This window comes from Mesocricetus auratus, unplaced genomic scaffold, assembly GCF_017639785.1.
Source record: "Mesocricetus auratus isolate SY011 unplaced genomic scaffold, BCM_Maur_2.0 Super-Scaffold_100020, whole genome shotgun sequence".
NCBI lineage: Eukaryota > Metazoa > Chordata > Mammalia > Rodentia > Cricetidae > Mesocricetus > Mesocricetus auratus.
The window spans coordinates 36,112,616-36,130,299 of NW_024429201.1; the positions used below are offsets into that span (position 1 = coordinate 36,112,616).

The following is a 17,684-nucleotide window of genomic DNA, read 5'->3' on the forward strand; positions in this document are numbered from 1 at the left end:
TGAGATGGTATCTGAGAGTTGTTTTGATTTGCATTTCCCGGATGGCTAAGGATGTTGAGCACTTTCTCAAGTGCCTCTCAGCCATTTTAGACTCCTCTATTGAAAACTCTCTATTTAGTTCTGCAGCCCACTTTTTAATAGGGTCCTTTGGTGTTTTGGAGACTTGCTTCTTGAGTTCTTTGTAAATTTTGGAGATCAACCCTCTGTCAGATGTGGGATTAGTGAATATTTTTTCCCATTCTGTGGGCTGCCTTTTTGTCTTGCTGACTGTGTCCTTTGCCTTACAGAAGCTTCTCAGTTTCAGTAGGTCCCATTTATTAATTGTTGATCTTACTGCCTGTGCTACTGGTGTTATGTTCGGGAAGCTGTCTCCTGTACCAATTCGTTCAAGGGTACCACCCACTTTCTCTTCTAAGAGGTTCAGTGTGGCTGGATTTATGTTGAGGTCTTTGATCCATTTGGACTTAAGTTTTGTGCATGGCGATAGACATGGATCGATCTGCATTCTTCTACATGCCAGTCTCCAATTATGCCAGCACCATTTGTTGAAGATGCTTTCTTTATTCCATTGTATATTTTTAGCTTCTTTGTCAAAGATCAGATGTTCGTACGTGTGTGGGTTAATACCCGGGTTTTCAATTCGATTCCATTGGTCTACCTGTCTATTTTTGTGCCAATACCAAGCTGTTTTCAGGACTATAGCTCTATAATAGAGCTTGAGGTCAGGGATGGTGATGCCTCCGGACGTTGCCTTGTTGAACAGGGTTGTTTTGGCTATCCTGGGTCTTTTGTTTTTCCATACAAAATTGATTATTGTTCTTTCAAGGTCTGTGAAGAACTGTGCTGGGATTTTAATGGGGATTGCATTGAATCTGTAGATTGCTTTTGGCAGGATTGCCATTTTTACTACATTGATCCTACCTATCCAAGAGCATGGGAGATCTTTCCGTTTTCTGAGGGCTTCTTTAATTTCTTTCTTTAAAGATTCAAAGTTCTTACGATACAGGTCTTTCACTTGTTTGGTTAGCGTTACCCCAAGGTATTTTATGTTGTTTGTGGCAATTGTAAAGGGTGATGTTTCTCTGATTTCTCTCTCAGCCCTTTTATCATCTGTATATAGTAGGGCTACTGATTTTCTTGAGTTGATCTTGTAGCCTGCCACTTTGCTGAAGGTGTTAATCAGCTGTAAGAGTTCCCTGGTAGAGTTCTTTGGGTCATTGATGTAAACTATCATATCGTCTGCAAACAGTGAAAGTTTGACCTCTTCCTTCCCAATTTGTATCCCCTTGATCCCCCTTTGTTGTCGTATGGCAATAGCTAGAACTTCAAGTACCATGTTGAAAAGGTATGGAGAGAGTGGACAGCCTTGTTTTGTTCCTGATTTTAGAGGAATTGCATTGAGTTTCTGTCCATTTAGTTTGATGTTGGCTGTTGGTTTACTGTATATAGCTTTTATTATGTTTAAGTATGTCCCTGTTATCCCAGATCTCTCCAAGACCTTTATCATGAAGGGGTGTTGGATTTTGTCAAAGGCTTTTTCAGCATCTAGTGAGATGATCATGTGATTTTTGTTTTTCAGCTTGTTTATATGGTGGATTACGTTGATGGATTTTCGTATGTTGAACCATCCCTGCATTCCTGGGATGAAACCTACTTGATCGTGGTGAATGATTGTTTTGATGTGTTCTTGGATCCGATTTGCCAGTATTTTATTGAGTATTTTTGCATCAATGTTCATGAGGGATATTGGTCTGAAGTTCTCTTTCTTAGTTGTATCTTTGTGTGGCTTGGGGATCAAGGTTATTGAAGCCTCATAGAAAGAGTTTGGCAAAGACCCTTCTGCTTCTATTGTGTGGAACACTTTGAGAAGAATTGGTATAAGCTGTTCTTTGAATTTCTGGTAGAATTCTGCACTGAGGCCATCTGGACCTGGGCTTTTTTTGGTTGGGAGACTTTTGATGACAGCTTCTATTTCCATAGGGGTTATAGGTCTATTTAAATTGCTTATCTGTTCTTGATTTAGTTTTGGCAATTGATAGTTGTCCAGGAAGTCATCCATTTCCTTTAAATTTTCGAATTTTGTGGAGTACAGGTTTTCAAAGTATGACCTAATGATTCTCTGGATTTCCTCAGAGTCTGTTGTTATGTCCCCCTTTTCATTTCTAATTTTGTTAATTTGCGTGTTCACTCTCTGCTGTTTGGTAAGTTTGGACAAAGGTTTGTCTATCTTGTTGATTTTCTCAAAGAACCAACTCTTCGTTGCGTTGATTCTTTGTATTGTTTTCCTGGTTTCTACTTTATTGATTTCAGCCCTCAATTTGATTATTTCCTGGCATCTACTCCTCCTGGGGGAGTGTGCTTCTTTGTGTTCTAGAACTTTCAGCTGTGATGTTAATTCTCTGGTATAACTGTTCTCCTGTTTCTTCATGTGAGCATTTAGCGCTATGAACTTCCCCCATAGCACTGCTTTCAAAGTGTCCCATAGGTTTGGGTATGTTGTGTCTTCATTCTCATTGAATTCGAGGAAGTCTTTAATTTCTTTTTTTATTTCCTCTTTGACCCAGGGATGGTGCAGTTGAGCATTATTCAATTTCCATGAGTTTGTAGGTTTTCTGCAATTTGTGTTGTTGTTGAATTCTAATTTTAAAGCATGGTGGTCTGATAAGATGCATGGAGTTATTCCAATTTTTTTGTAGCTGCTCAGGTTTGATATGTTGCCAAGTATGTGGTCGATTTTTGAGAAGGTACCATGTGGTGGTGAGAAGAAGGTATATTCTTTTTTATGTGGATGAAATGTTCTATAGATATCTGTTAATCCCAGTTGGGTCATTACTTCTATTAGACCCTTTGCTTCTTTGTTGAGTTCCTGTCTGGTATTCTTGTCTAGTGGTGAGAGTGGTGTGTTGAAATCTCCCACTATAACTGTGTGGGGCTTTAGATGAGATTTAAGTTCTAATAATGTTTCTTTAACGAATGTGGATGCCTTTGTATTGGGGGCATAGATGTTCAGGATAGACACTTCGTCTTGGTGGGTTTCACCTGTGATGAGTATGTAATGACCTCCTTCATCTCTTTTGATTGATTTTATTTTAAAGTCTAGTTTGTTAGATATTAGGATTGCTACCCCAGCTTGTTTCTTGGGTCCATTCGATTGAAAAATTTTTTCCCAACCTTTAATTCTCAGGTAATGTCTGTCTTTAAGGGTGAGGTGTGTTTCCTGTATGCAGCAGAAGGAAGGGTTCTGTCTTTGAATCCAATCTGCTAGTCTGTGTCTTTTTATGGGTGAGTTAAGGCCATTAATATTGAGGGATATTAATGACCAATGATTGCTCATCCTTCTTCGATTTGTGATGGTTGTTGTTGGTGGAATTATGTGTGGAGTTTTTCTTAAGTGAGGTATGAAATGCAACCAAATGTAGATCATCTTCACTTAATCTTAGCAGTAGTTGATTTGTGATATTTAAAATTTGGTAAGTTCCTAGTTAAACTTGGTGTAGTAAAGGCAGTTTTCCTTGGGGTACTTTTTAAATGCCTGAGTTGAACACTGAGAGGAACCACAGTTCATGAGTCTTTTCCTTTCCCTTTCCTGATTGAAAAAATTGCATGCACTCATAAGACCCTCAGAATATGCACTCGATAAAAGTTTTAAATTATCAGTAATTCTATGTCTCAGCAATTCATCACTTCTATTTACATTTCAACGCACACACATTTTTGAAACTAGTAACTATAACTTAAGATATCTAATAAACACTGTGTTTGAATGTTAAAATGTCATAAACCTGGCTGGAAAAGCAGCACAGTCAGAAATGTTCGCCTGGCATTCACGAAGCCCTGATTTAATCCCTAGCACCCCATAAACCACGTGTGGCAGTGTATGCCTCTAACCCTGGCACTCAGCTGATAGAGTCAAGAGCAGGAGGGCCATGGCCTTATTGCCATCTGCAGTGTGTATTGAGTCTGAGGCAATGTTGGGCTCTATTAGATAGACTATCTCAAAAACCAAAGTGAAATAAAAATAAAACGTTAGAAAACATTTCTGTATTGGTCATTAGTTATTTATTAAATTGGGGGTAGGAAGGTAGCACGCTGGGAGGAGTTAGGCTGGTAATTGGTGACATTTTCCTCTGTTTGAAAGTAAATGACAAAAATGCAGTAAGATTCGGGTGAAGGTAAAAAAGTTATCATTAATATTATCATGTTTTAGATAAATATAAAGGACCATATGATATAAAGTAGCACCATTATATAAATTATTGTCACATTGAATTATAACTTTAGCTTTACAGAAAATGGACTTTATTTTGTAGCTAACTTATATTGTTAGGTTAATATGTAGTCTCAAATCAAGGCCCTTGGTTCAATGCCCATAACCATGAGGGAAAAATCCTAAAAGATAATGTGCCCTCTTGAGGTAATCTAGGCCCTGAAATACTAATGAAAATGCCCAGGGATCTCTCCTGTTCTGTCCTCTTTCCTGAACTTGGACAGGAACTAAACAGGATCTCATGCATGAGCAGCAAAGCAGGATATGCTCCAGGATGTCCCCTGGCACTTTCTCCACCAACAGAACCCTATGTCAAGCACTTCACTCTTTTGGACTCTCCCTTTTTGTCGCATTCCTTGCTGTCTCCAAGATTCCTAACAAAATGCCCTGGAAACTAACATGCGATGCTACCATCTCAACCATAACATGCGATGCTGCCATCTCAAACATAACATATGATGCTGCCATCTCAAACATAACATACGATGCTGCCATCTCAAACATAACATACGATGCTGCCATCTCAAACATAACATACGATGCTGCCATCTCAAACATAACATACGATGCTGCCATGTCAACCATAACATACGATGCTGCCATGTCAACCATAACATACGATGCTGCCATCTCAAACATAACATACGATGCTGCCATCTCAAACATAACATACATGCTGCCAACTCAACCATAACATACGATGCTGCCATCTCAACCATAACATACGATGCTGCCATCTCAACCATAACATACAATGCTGCCATCTCAACCATAACATACAATGCTGCCATCTCAAACATAACATACATGCTGCCATCTCAAACATAACATACGATGGTGCCATCTCAACCATAACATACGATGCTGCCATCTCAACCATAACATACGATGCTGCCATCTCAACCATAACATACGATGCTGCCATCTCAAACATAACATACGATGCTGCCATGTCAACCATAACATACATGCTGCCATCTCAACCATAACATACGATGCTGCCATCTCAAACATAACATACATGCTGCCAACTCAACCATAACATACGATGCTGCCATCTCAAACATAACATACGATGCTGCCATCTCAACCATAACATACGATGCTGCCATCTCAAACATAACATACGATGCTGCCATGTCAAACATAACATACGATGCTGCCATGTCAAACATAACATACGATGCTGCAATCTCAACCATAACATACAATGCTGCCATCTCAACCATAACATACAATGCTGCCATCTCAACCATAACATACAATGCTGCCATCTCAAACATAACATACATGCTGCCATCTCAAACATAACATACGATGGTGCCATCTCAACCATAACATACGATGCTGCCATCTCAACCATAACATACGATGCTGCCATGTCAACCATAACATACGATGCTGCCATGTCAACCATAACATACAATGCTGCCATCTCAACCATAACATACATGCTGCCATCTCAACTATTCGCTCCAAACTCATTGCACTCTTGCTGGTGTGCTTGCTCAGAACCTGTCAGTCCTCTGGGCACATTTGACAACCATTCCATGTGTGCTGGTGGCCTTTGAGGGCAACATTTGGATGAGTAAAACTCTTCACAGGAATGGCACAGTAGGGAAGAGATTGCCATTTCCTTAAGGGGACTCCTTCTAAACACACCTTCAGCCCTCTTTCATTGGTTTTGACAAAGACCAGGAAGTGCCCTGTGATTCTTTGGAATGGCTCTCCCATCGACTTTTCTACAACGCCGTGTCCTCCACAGTCTTTATGTATAAGAAAGCAAGTAACTTAGCATTCCCACCATCTGCTATGGTGGTGACAATGCTACTCACAGCAGTGGACTGTTATGATGAGCACATTCTTCCTTACCTTCTAAAGCTAAATGTTATTTTTGGCCTTTCCAGTTTTTATTTCACTGCTTTAACTTTTACTTCCATTAACTGCTCATAGGTGAAATAAAAAAGGCAGCTGTTTTAACGATTTTGGATGACCCGGAGCCAGAAGACGATGAAAATATCCTCGTGCGTTTGGTGCAGACTGAAGGAGGAAGCAGAATTCTGCCCAGCTCTGACACTGTGACAGTGAACATCTTGGCCAATGACAATGTGGCGGGCATTGTCAGCTTTCTGACAGCTTCGAGATCTGTCATAGGCCACGAAGGTGGGTCCCTTTTATTGAACACATTCTTTCCTATTTCCGCAGGTGTTATTTTCTGTCTTGTGCTTTGAAGCTTCTTTTTTCCCCTTCTTTTGTTGAACTTTGTCTTTAATGCATGCTGCACTCAGTGTAAAAGACTGCCTGCTGTGCTTTGCTTAATCGCGTGTGCAAACCTTACACACACTGTGATCCAGCTCACCACTCCCCATAGCTAGAGCTAGGAGTGCTGTGATCCTCAGAGCTGGAATGCTTGGTTTCTCATCTGCTAAACCACAGACAGTCCATACCTACAGAGTTCTGCGGGAGCAGTAAGTAAACTTTCAACTCTGAAGTGCTTACTATAGCTTTGGCATGTGCAGTGTGTGTATTTCGGTACCTGTTATTATTAAATAGTGAAGCATTGAATTTCTGTGAAAATATTTATCGTTTGTGAATATTTTAGCCTCAAATTAATTGTTTTCTGTGTTTTATGAGCAGAGTGCCATACCAGAAAGGCTGACATTGTGCTCATTGTTTTAAACACAAGAATTTTCCCATATCCTTAGTATTCTGTGTCATAGACAGGCTACTTTTCATTTGATTCAGATATTACAATGATGGTAGCTTTGAATAAACCTGCTTAGAAATGAGTGAAACATCACAGGATGTACTTCACCATGCAGTTTGAATCCTTCATTTGAAACTAATTCTACTTCAAGGACTTAAGAGATGAAAATGACATGGCTCATATATGTGGGTCTCTTCAGAGGAAAGCACAAATCTGGGACACAGATTAGTGACTGGACAGGGCCAAGGAACTAGTTAATGGCTGTCCTGGAAATCTAATGCATCCTAGTGTGCACCTACTGTCTGTCTCTGTACTGTACACTTCCAGCTTGCGAGTTAATTTGCTGAACTTATAAACTTGCGAGCCATTTCCTGACAGTCTTTACATTCACTAATGGTTTAGAATTGGATCTTGCCACCCAAATAATGAATAAAAGCAACTAATAGATTGTCACAAATCTACCATAAAGACAAGTCACTAGCAAAAGTTATTTGTAGTGTAAGTTAAATGCCACTTCAGGAATCCTTAGTAACAGTGACAGGTTTATGGATCCACTCACATTATTTCCTTATTTTAGCAACAGTCCTTTGGTGCCTAGTGTAGGATGTCCCACACAGCGAAATAAAGTGACAGCTCTTGAGATCAGTGTTAGGACTTCACCTCCACAGTACTGGAACCCAAAGCCAATGCTCCTCAGCAGGGAAGCTCCTCGACAGAGTCAGCTTTGCCTGGGTGTGGGGATTGGGGATGTTTGATGTGATTTTAGTTTCAGGATTACTAAATCTGAGTAGTGCTGTCTCTTTGAAAGGAGGAAATTGGAAAGAGATTTATTTCTTTGTTTATGAGAGAAAGTCTTTCTATATAGCATTGGGTATCTTGGAACTCCTTCTGTAGACCAGGCTGACCTTGAACTCATAGGGATCCACCTGCTTCTGCCTCTTGAGTTCTGGTCTTGAAGTCATGTACTTCTGTACTCTTCTGGGGTTTTTTTTGTTTTTGTTTTTGAGACAGGATTTCTCTGTGTAACATCCCTGGATGTACTGGAACTCAATTTGTAGACCAGGCTGTGCTTGAACTCACAGAGATCTGCCTGCCTCTGTCTACCAAGTACTGGGATTAATGGTGTGTGTCCGACCTTCAAAGAAGACACAAAGCTGGGGTGGGCAAGGGATGGGGATGGATCAAAATAAACACTCAAAACACCACAAAAACAAAACAAAACAAAACAAGGCTCCCCAGCTTTGGGTGGCTGTGTGGACTTCATATCAGATGATTTTGTTTTCTGTGTTGCATAGACCCTGGCAGGTGATATGGAAGGTGGTTCATGATTCCAAGAAGTGTTTGAGTATCAGAACATGCCCTTTCTCAGGCTTCCCTGTAGTTCTTTGTCAGACTTGGACGGCAAAGCCTTCCTACCTCTTGTTTTTCCTTTTTCCGTGGCTGTTCGCTGAGTGCCATCTTGTGCAGGTCATGCCTGCCACCTGAAGTCACATTTCCCAGGAGGCAATTTCAATGGCCTTGCATCTTGTCCTTCATTTTCATAATAGCTTAGAAAAATTGTCACTCTGTTCTTGCTCCTGATAGCGTTTTTATGAGACTGTATGGGGAAGAAATACCTCTTCCGTCTGTGTGGGTATTGGATGTCAGCTTTCGACTGTTTCTGCCACTAGGTGATTTCCAAGGTAGATGCTCCTGGAGTTGTGCAGACGCTGAGTGTTACACGAGGCAGGCTGAGTAGTGTAGACGCCGAGTGTTACACGAGGCAGGCTTGAAGGAATGTTTTCACTGTTTTCTTCCTCTGGAATTTCATTTTTACCTTCATACAGAGCACTGTCTTTATTCCCGTATCTTTGTATACAGCCAAACAACCTTGATCTTTTAGTATGAGTATTGGATCCTCTTCAACATGGATAGTCATTGATCTACTGTTTTCTTGCCATTAGTGTTCTTTTGCATTTTTCTTGCACTTCATGAAATTATTAGTGTTTTTGAAGTAGTATCAGGTTTTGTGACTTTGAAAAATTTGCACAGCATGACTCTAGAAGCCTTGCCACTGGCACTACCCACGAAGCATGATGCTACTGCAAAGCTCTCCCTGTACCCTCAGTACAGATGAGCTCTGAAAGAAGCTCTGCCCTGCATAGGAGGCGCTCCAGGGGGTCGAGTTTATGTTTGTTCATCTGGACTATGTACATGCAAAACATGTTCAGTCAGCTGTGGCTCATTGTATGCTTTCAGTTATTCTTGTCTTTGAAGTATTCTCTCCATGTTCAAGCCCTATGTGTTAAACAAGAAAACAAAGACATAGTCTACTAAAGTAATGATGACTAAGTATTTTTGTATTAAAATACTTAATATATTTTTAAAAACCTTTCTGATATTTTTACCTTCTTAAAATTCCCAACTGGCCACAAATAATTCATTTTAATAAAATTTTGTGTTTAGACGCAGCATTAAAATTTTATTTTGTTTTATTCATAATATTACATCTTTAAATGAATTGAGTCATGATATTTTAATTTAAGAAATTTATATTAGAAATAATGTTTTGAGGCCTTAAGCTGTAGTTCAGTGTGTGCTTGACTAACATACATGAGGACGCTAGGTGGGGTTTCTCCAGAAATGCCAAAAATAGAAATAAAGAGAAAGAAATGTGTGTTTAGATTGGTTGTATTTAGAAGTTTAGACATGTGTAGTTTGAAAAAAAATTTAGAACATGGTGCTTATATATTTTATTTCTACTCTTGATTGAAAAGTGTTGGAAGATAACTAGTATACACAAAAGTTGTTTTTTAAAATGACATTTTAAGTGAATATTTGGGGATTTCAATTTTGTTTTTGTGCTCAAGCCACAAATAAGGATGTGTTCTCAAAAGCTTTTAAAATAATACTGATTTCTATTTCATTATGACTTCAATGATGTTGATCATAGTGAACGGTAAGTTGTATTTATCATTGCTCAGAATTAGGAAATTGAGCATGATTTTAGCAAGTCATGTAGCCAGTAGCTTAATTCCAAAAAGCCTCCTTTGCCTTTTTTAGCAGTTTTAAAGAAATGACTCTAATACGTTTCTTCAGTTTTATAAAAAGTTTCATTTTGATAAAAGCCAAGAACGGAAAACAGCTATCCAGTTATTAGGGAATGCTAAAATAACCATAACCGTGGTCAAAACTACAGAAGGAAAGTTTTGACACCTTTCCTTGTATTTCCTTTTACAAAACAAAATCTTTGGTGGTATATGTAAGTCATAGCCTAGACAAATGTGATTTTCGGGTATCTGCAAACATGCATGTATTGTGTAAAATCACGTTGCATACTGGTGTAAGGAATTTGTGTCCTTTGGGGAAACAGAGGCAGGAATTTCTGCGTGTCCTTACTAGTTTTGACTGTGGCGGTGCATTGTTACAGAGCACTGGCATTCTGGTGAAGGCTTTGGAGTGCTTACCAGTTCCTTTCCCGTATCACCAGCTGCTTTCTCGACTTCTGTAACACGTTTTGTATTTCCTGAGGTTCTACCCCCAGAAAGTATTTGGGTATAGGATCTCTGTGCTCATGAATAAGGAGCATGGGGAGAGCACCTAGAAATTCACGGCACAACAGCTCTGTTCTGTTCTTGGAAAAGGACCCAAATAGTTGCATCCTTGAGCTTGGGTTTTGCTGATTTTGAACACTAAAGTTCATTTCCATTGAGCATTTGTTAATCTCTATTTTTTTTTACTTGCAGGAGAAATTTTGCAGTTCCATGTGATCAGAACACCCCCTGGTCGAGGAAATGTCACTGTTGACTGGAAAATTGTTGGACAAAACCTAGAAATCAATTTTGCTAACTTTACAGGCCGCCTCTTCTTCCCTGAGGTAGCACCACAAAGAAAAGCTTTGTTGTGTATTTCCAGAAGAAAATGCAGCACTTTGAGGAAAACAGAGTAGAAAATGAACACCATGACACTGTATTTATAACTTCATACACTTTATACCTACCTTGTTTGTGTTCTTCACTGATGCATTTAGCTTTTGTCTTCATTTCTGCTGCTTTTGTGTGGAATCAAAGCCCAGTAGCTGTTGCCTTGTGTACTGTTGCCTTGAGCAACTAATAACTAGAACCCTGCAGGACTTCTGTTTTCTCATTTTTTAAATCACTCCTGCAAAGATCACTGCATTTTATTGCTTTCTAATATACACCAGTCATTGATTAAGATTTAAATTGTTTGACTCAGTGGACAGAATCTCCAGTTTGTGTCTCTATGCTTTCAACCTGCTATGTCATGAGTCAATGGTTTCTGTTTAATTAATATCCAAGACAATGTTTGGTTCAAATGAAGCTATGTTTGGCTGCACAGCATAAGCATAAGGCCAGGGGAAGCAGAGGATAGTTTATGTGTGCTAACAATACAAGCAAGGTATTTCTCTCTGTTTGTTTTAGGGGACACTGAATAAAACCATATTTGTACATTTGTTGGATGACAATATTCCTGAGGAGAAAGAAGTTTACCATGTTGTTCTATACGATGTCAAGACACAAGGTAATTTAGAATTCATTTTTGAACTTTTCTTTGGTGTTTTCATTTCAGGGAAGAAAGAAATGAGGTAGTTTCCATCAGTGTGTTTAACAAGTAGGTATGTGCCAACCTAAAGAAAGTTACCTTAGAGCCAATATGGTGCTGTGCTTCTGTAATGCTGGTGCTTCGAAGGCTGAGGCAGGAGGATTGTGAGGTTGGGTTCACATTGTAAGTGCCAGACCAGCCAGAACTGCTTTAGATATCTGTCCCACAGAAATATTCTATTGAAAAAAGAAGCTACTAGGATGGCATGCAAACACTTATCTTTATGGGCTGAAGAAAACTACTCTAAGTTTTGCTGTATAGGGCTGGGAATATGGCTCAGGGGGGAAAGGGCTTGCTGTAGTACTGTGAAGACCAACCTCGGATACTCAGAACCCAAAGCTGGACGTGGTTGTTCAGATCTGCAATCCCAGGCTGTCCTACAGCAGGGTGGGATGTGGACATGAGAACATCCTTGGGAGCCCACATGCTAGCCAGTGTGGCATACACAGTGGCAAATAGCAAAAGACCTTGTCCCATCCAAATAAGTAGGAGAGGACATACACCCTGAGTTTTATACAGATGTCGACATTTGCACTGTCATGGCGCACGTGCGCTCTCTCTCTCTCTCTCTCTCTCTCTCTCTCTGTCTCACACACACACAAGAACCTACACACACTACTACACAAACAAGTATAAAATGATTTTAAATAGTTTGCTGCTGCTGTGTCGTGGTTAGTTTTCTGAGATAAGGTCTTGCTATGAAGCCCCAGGCTGGCCTCAACTTCATATAGTCCAAGTTATCTTCAAACTTATGATCCCAGCCTAAGTAGGACTGGGTGACATGTTGGATAGTTATTTACTGAATACAATATATTTCTAAAAATAAAAATTCCCAAATTTGTTTTTCTATTAGAAAACCAATTTAGCTGTGCAGTGGTGGTGCACGCTTTTAATGCCAGCACGAGGGAGGCAGAGGCAGGTGTATCTCTGTGAGTTTGAGGTCAGCCTGGTTTACAGATTTAGTTCCAGGCAGGACAGGTTCCAAAACTGCAGAGGATCCCTGTCTTGAAAAACAACAACAAGATAAGCAAATTGTATGGGTAGGTTATTTCCTGTCTATTAAGTTCTGTAATTCAGACAGCCAATATAGTCACTAATGACAGTAACATCCACACAGAAGAGTTCACAGTTTGTTGTGTGGAAGGGAAATGGGATGCAGGGGCTGTGGGCCTGATGATTTCTGGGAGGGACCCAAGCAAGCCCTTGCTAGGCTTCACTTGCTCAGCAAACATGGAAGCCTTTGAAGCATTTTGAAGTTTCTGAAAAGGTACTGTTTGACTTCCTAATGGGCTCCTTCATCTATTTAGGAGTCTTGCCTGCTGGAGTCGCTCTGCTTGATGCCCAGGGATATGCAGCTGTTCTGACAGTAGAAGCCAGCGATGAGCCACATGGTGTTTTAAACTTTGCTCTCTCCTCAAGATTCGTTTTGCTACAGGAGGCTAATGTGACAATTCAACTGTTCATCAACAGAGAGTTTGGGTCTCTAGGTTTGTACTCCTCTGGAATAAGTGGTAAATGGGTTTCAGAGGGGTTAAGGCCTTCCTTGGGGAATCAACAAAGTCTGGCATACCAAGTTGAGGCAGGACCCGCCCGTATTAAGGCGGCTAACATTTATTTTTCCAGAAGTTGAGGGAATTATCTGTTGTCACAGAAATGCTGTGTACCGAACCACCATTCAGTCTCAGGGCAGATAGCACTGAGTTGCTCTGGGGTCTGCCTGCTAGGCTGGGCTTGGCCTATGTGGTTGTTGTCCATGTTTTTCATCATCTTTTTGGGACAGGAAAAGACACAATAAAGCAAATGACAGTATGTCAGGCCCTTGGTGGATAGGTTTAAAATTACTACATCACCACTTTCCCCTGTACTGTTGGTCAAAACAGGTCCCATAGCTCAACTGCAAGTCTAGGGGCAGATCCTGCATCTTTTTTTTTTGTTTTGTTTTGTTTTGTTTTACGAGACAGGGTTTCTCTGTATTGTTTTGGAGGCTGTCGGTCCAGCCCAGCCTCGAACTCACAGAGATCTGCATGCCTCTGCCTCCCGAGTGCTGGGATTAAAGGCGTGTGCCACCACCGCTGGGCTCAGATCCTGTATCTTGATGATAGCAGAGTCATTCCTGCACTTAAGGCATGTGAAGGTTGTATGCACATGAAAGAGTCAGGCATTGGGGACAATGACAGAACTCACAATAAAAGGAAAGAGTTCGCAATGAGACATCTTTTAAAGGTGTAGATAATCATAAAATCTTTTTTTTATGTAACAAATTCCCTTAGGAGCTATCAATGTCACATATGCCACTGTTCCTGGCATAGCAAGTCTAAAAAATGAAACGGAAGGGAACCCAGCAGAGCCAGAGGTTGACTTTGTCCCAGTGATGGGATTTCTGGTTTTAGAAGAAGGGGAAACAACAGCAGCCATCAACATCACCGTACTTGAGGTAAACACTTACTTCCGTGACCTTACGTTAAGTCCAGATAATCATACAGAAAGAAGACATGGGCAGAATATACTGTGTGTAGCACAAACAGTAAAATTTGGTTAGAGGTAGCAATTTAATGATGAGTAAGATTATATAATACTTTTACTTGTCTCTATATTAAATAATTTTCTCTTTCATATTTTGAAATGTCTTTAAAGCTTGAAAACTGTGCAAGTGTTTGGAGATTTGAGAATCCGTTTGCTTGGTGTCTCCCCTGCTGGTGGCTTTCAATAGGGTTATTGCTTTGCCTGAGTTTTTTCTTTCAGATCCCCCCAGGAGTTTCCATTTGTATTTAGATCGGCCAGCCTGCTGTCATGCATTTTATTATAGAAGTGTTGTGTGGTAGATGATTTCCTTAGGACCCTTTCCTACAAAGTGGCTCCGGGCCTAAGAGGCTCCAAGGGAGCGTTTTAATAATAGGAAAGGAGTCCCTGAACCCAGACACTCGTGTAGATCATAATCTTTATGGGGAAGATTAATTATATCAGAGAAAGTGGCAAACTCTCCAGAGGCAGATGGCAGAAAACAAGGTTATGGTCGACCATAAAGTCATCAGTGGTGACTGAATTGTCTGTGAAATGAGTTTCACACCGTGGTAAAGTCTTGTTGTTTGGGGATTTGGGTCCAGCTGTGTAAGTGCATGTCTAGGAGCTTATGGAAAGAATACTGTAAACAGAAAGGGTAAAGATGGTGTACAGAATAGAAGTGAGAATGACTGTGTATTTGAAAACACACTTCTGTTATTCTGTATTTTCAAGTCCCATTTTAAAGCCTTTATTCTGCCAAGGGCTTTTTGTAGTTTTGCAATATGTCTAGTTGTAGGAAGATACCAAACAAGTAACCCAGACGAGACAAACAGTTTTCCGCTGCCGAACCGGAAGCCGAACTCCAGGAAAAGAGACCGAGACTTCCTGTGTGCTGTCTTTTATACCTTCCCCCGTAACGCCCCCTAGCCATGCCCAAAAGTGGGCCTAGCTAGTGACGTAGTTCCGCCTACGTACGTATACGTCTTTACGTCGTATACGTCTTTAGTCCTGCCTAAAGTGGGTGTGGTTAGCGGTGTGGTAAACCGCCCTTTTATTACCTCATCTGTACGCGCCTCTAATAAGTCACATGTTTAATGGCGGCATCAGACTTCCTCCTACAATTCCCCTTTTAGTCTAAAAAGGACAACTAACTTGTGTCCATGAACAAAATGTATCAAGCATCTATTCTATCTACCTAAACTTATCTGAAAGAAATACCCAAATATGAACATCTCCTTCCAATCCCAACTCTAAAATAATTGAAAACTAACACTAACAGGTGTAAACTATCTTATAATATCAATAGTAGGGAGAGGGGGCGTGGAATTCTCAAAACTACATACTCTGTGAGGTTAGTTTTTATTTCCTCTGCCCTATGACCCATTGAAACACAAGAAAACTAAATCCAAGAATACAAGGTACTAACATATCAGTATGTAACAGAGAAAGGATCCAACAAAACTTCTGAACAATCATAAGTGCCTGATCTGTTAGGGTAACTAATTATGCACTGCAAATACACTGTGTAAACACATACACACACACACACACGCACGCACATGCACGCACGCACACGCACACACGAGGACTTACTCCCTTGCTGTGTGAGCTCTTAAAGTATAAATGCATGCCTCCCGCCTCCAAGTCTACCTGTGTAAGCACAGATGCTTCTTCCTTGCACTGCCTTTTCTGTCTGGTCGATTCCAACCCTTGTTCTCTGAGCAGTGTAAGATTGGACAGAGCAGGCCCAACATGCAGACTTGAACAATCGTGAGGTATGGTAAGGGACGGTTGTTGCTTATGTTTGCTTAGACACTCTGACTGCCTAGAGGCTAACAATTTCAACTTCTCATTTTCTCACTTGGAAACATGTCTCAAATAAGTTGGGAAACATGTTGGTATGTATCTATTGATATTTTAGGCGCTCGCACACACACACACACACACACACGTGCGTGCTTGCACACGTTTCTGTGTAAACTTTATAAATATTAGCAGCCTGATAGTCACTTCTGACATGGATTTTACTTGTCCTGTGTTTAGTGTACTTTCCTTGTTTTCATTGTGGGACTGTTGATTAATAATAACCACTCTCACTTTCAAAGGATTCTTTGAAGCTGGATATTCCACATATACTGTTTTTAATTATTACTGGCAAACAATGCCAGTGTGAGTATTATTTATCCATTTAAAAAAAGCATGGTAGATTTGAGATTTTGAAATGTAAACAGCTCACCTCAAACTCCAGAGGTTGTCCTCAGCCTCCCCTGCAAAACTTACATTGCTTCCATGACATCATTCCATCCCTCATTCTGAATAGCAGGTATTAGGGAAATGAACAATTTGCTTTTGTTGTATTTAAAATAATTAGGTTGACATAATTAGATATTTGGTTTGCTTATAAATTGGGTTTAAAGTGTTATAATTTTGAGGTGGGTTCATAGCATTCAAGCTAATAACTTCTGTATATAAAATTAACTCTGTTGTTGCTATATTTTTAATTTAAATATTTTTACTATGTATTTATTTTCTATTGTGTATTTACTGTTTATGCATATGCTTTTGTATTATAACTTAAAAACAACTTATAATTTCCTTAAAAATAATAGTTTTTTTAACAATTATAATTTTTTAGGATGATATACCAGAGTTAAAAGAATATTTCTTGGTGATTTTAACTCATGTTGAACTCATTATGGCTCCTGTAACTTCATTTCCTCCCAGACTAGGTAGGTGGCCTTTCACCAACTTTAAATGAAATAAAGTGATTTTCAGTTTAAAATCAGAATTGCTGTGCTTGCTAACTTTAGCTATCTGTGAAAATATGATGAACATTTAGACTTACTCTAGTTTAGAGACTATCATTCCCGTTGTGTTTAACAGGGTAAAGGCAATAATTATTGTGGTGCTCTTTGAAGTTTACAATTATGTTATAGCCAGTTCTGCAGTCCTCAGAGGAGTAGTACGTCTTTCCAATGCATTTTCTTTCAAAAATATGATGAACTGCTGTCATAAGATGTCTACTTTGTATTCTTTTAAGTTAAACATGTATTTTGTGTGCTCTCTTTCTTGCTTTTATGGCTTTTGATCTTTTTTCTTTTCACGCTTTGAGAAAACTTAATTCATTACAGACTGAAAGGTAAAAACTTGAACCTTGGTAGAAACTTACTTAGACCCTTCAATGGGATACATCTCAGGTTCTGACGGAGAGTCTGTGATGGGTGCAGGGTGGTAGTAAATACCACTGAGGTAGGCCTGTCCCACTGTGCCAGTCAGGGATTCTGGGTCTAAAGGACAGAGGGGGAGGGAGCCCTGGATAAGGAGAAACAGCAGGAAGCTGGTGTAGTGGCCAGAGAACTCATTTCCAAAGCTTATTGTAGCTACCTTGAAAAATAGTAATGTGTTTTCTACATGCCACTGGTTAATTGTTGGATAATTCCAATGACTAAGCCCCTTTGTTTTTAGTTTCCTTTTTTTGAAACACTTTTTAAAATTATATATTTAAATTATATATTTAAATTGCTTCCCATGTCAGGCCCAGCTTCCTCTCTCTCCCCTCCACCCCCACTCCCTCCCACCAGCTTTCCCAGCCCCCCATCTAATCCC

General features: G+C 39.9%; 1 protein-coding gene across 1 annotated transcript in view; it reads left to right on the plus strand.

Moving 5' to 3' along the window:
• Adgrv1 (adhesion G protein-coupled receptor V1) overlaps positions 1 to 17,684 on the plus strand; it is a 518,174-nt gene that overhangs the window by 75,789 nt on the left and 424,701 nt on the right. Inside the window, exons 33-38 of the mRNA XM_040729011.1 lie at positions 6,221 to 6,430; positions 10,700 to 10,830; positions 11,396 to 11,495; positions 12,884 to 13,063; positions 13,847 to 14,010; positions 16,714 to 16,807. Of these exons, the coding sequence (XP_040584945.1) occupies positions 6,221 to 6,430; positions 10,700 to 10,830; positions 11,396 to 11,495; positions 12,884 to 13,063; positions 13,847 to 14,010; positions 16,714 to 16,807 (879 nt within the window). The remainder of the gene's footprint in view (positions 1 to 6,220; positions 6,431 to 10,699; positions 10,831 to 11,395; positions 11,496 to 12,883; positions 13,064 to 13,846; positions 14,011 to 16,713; positions 16,808 to 17,684) is intronic.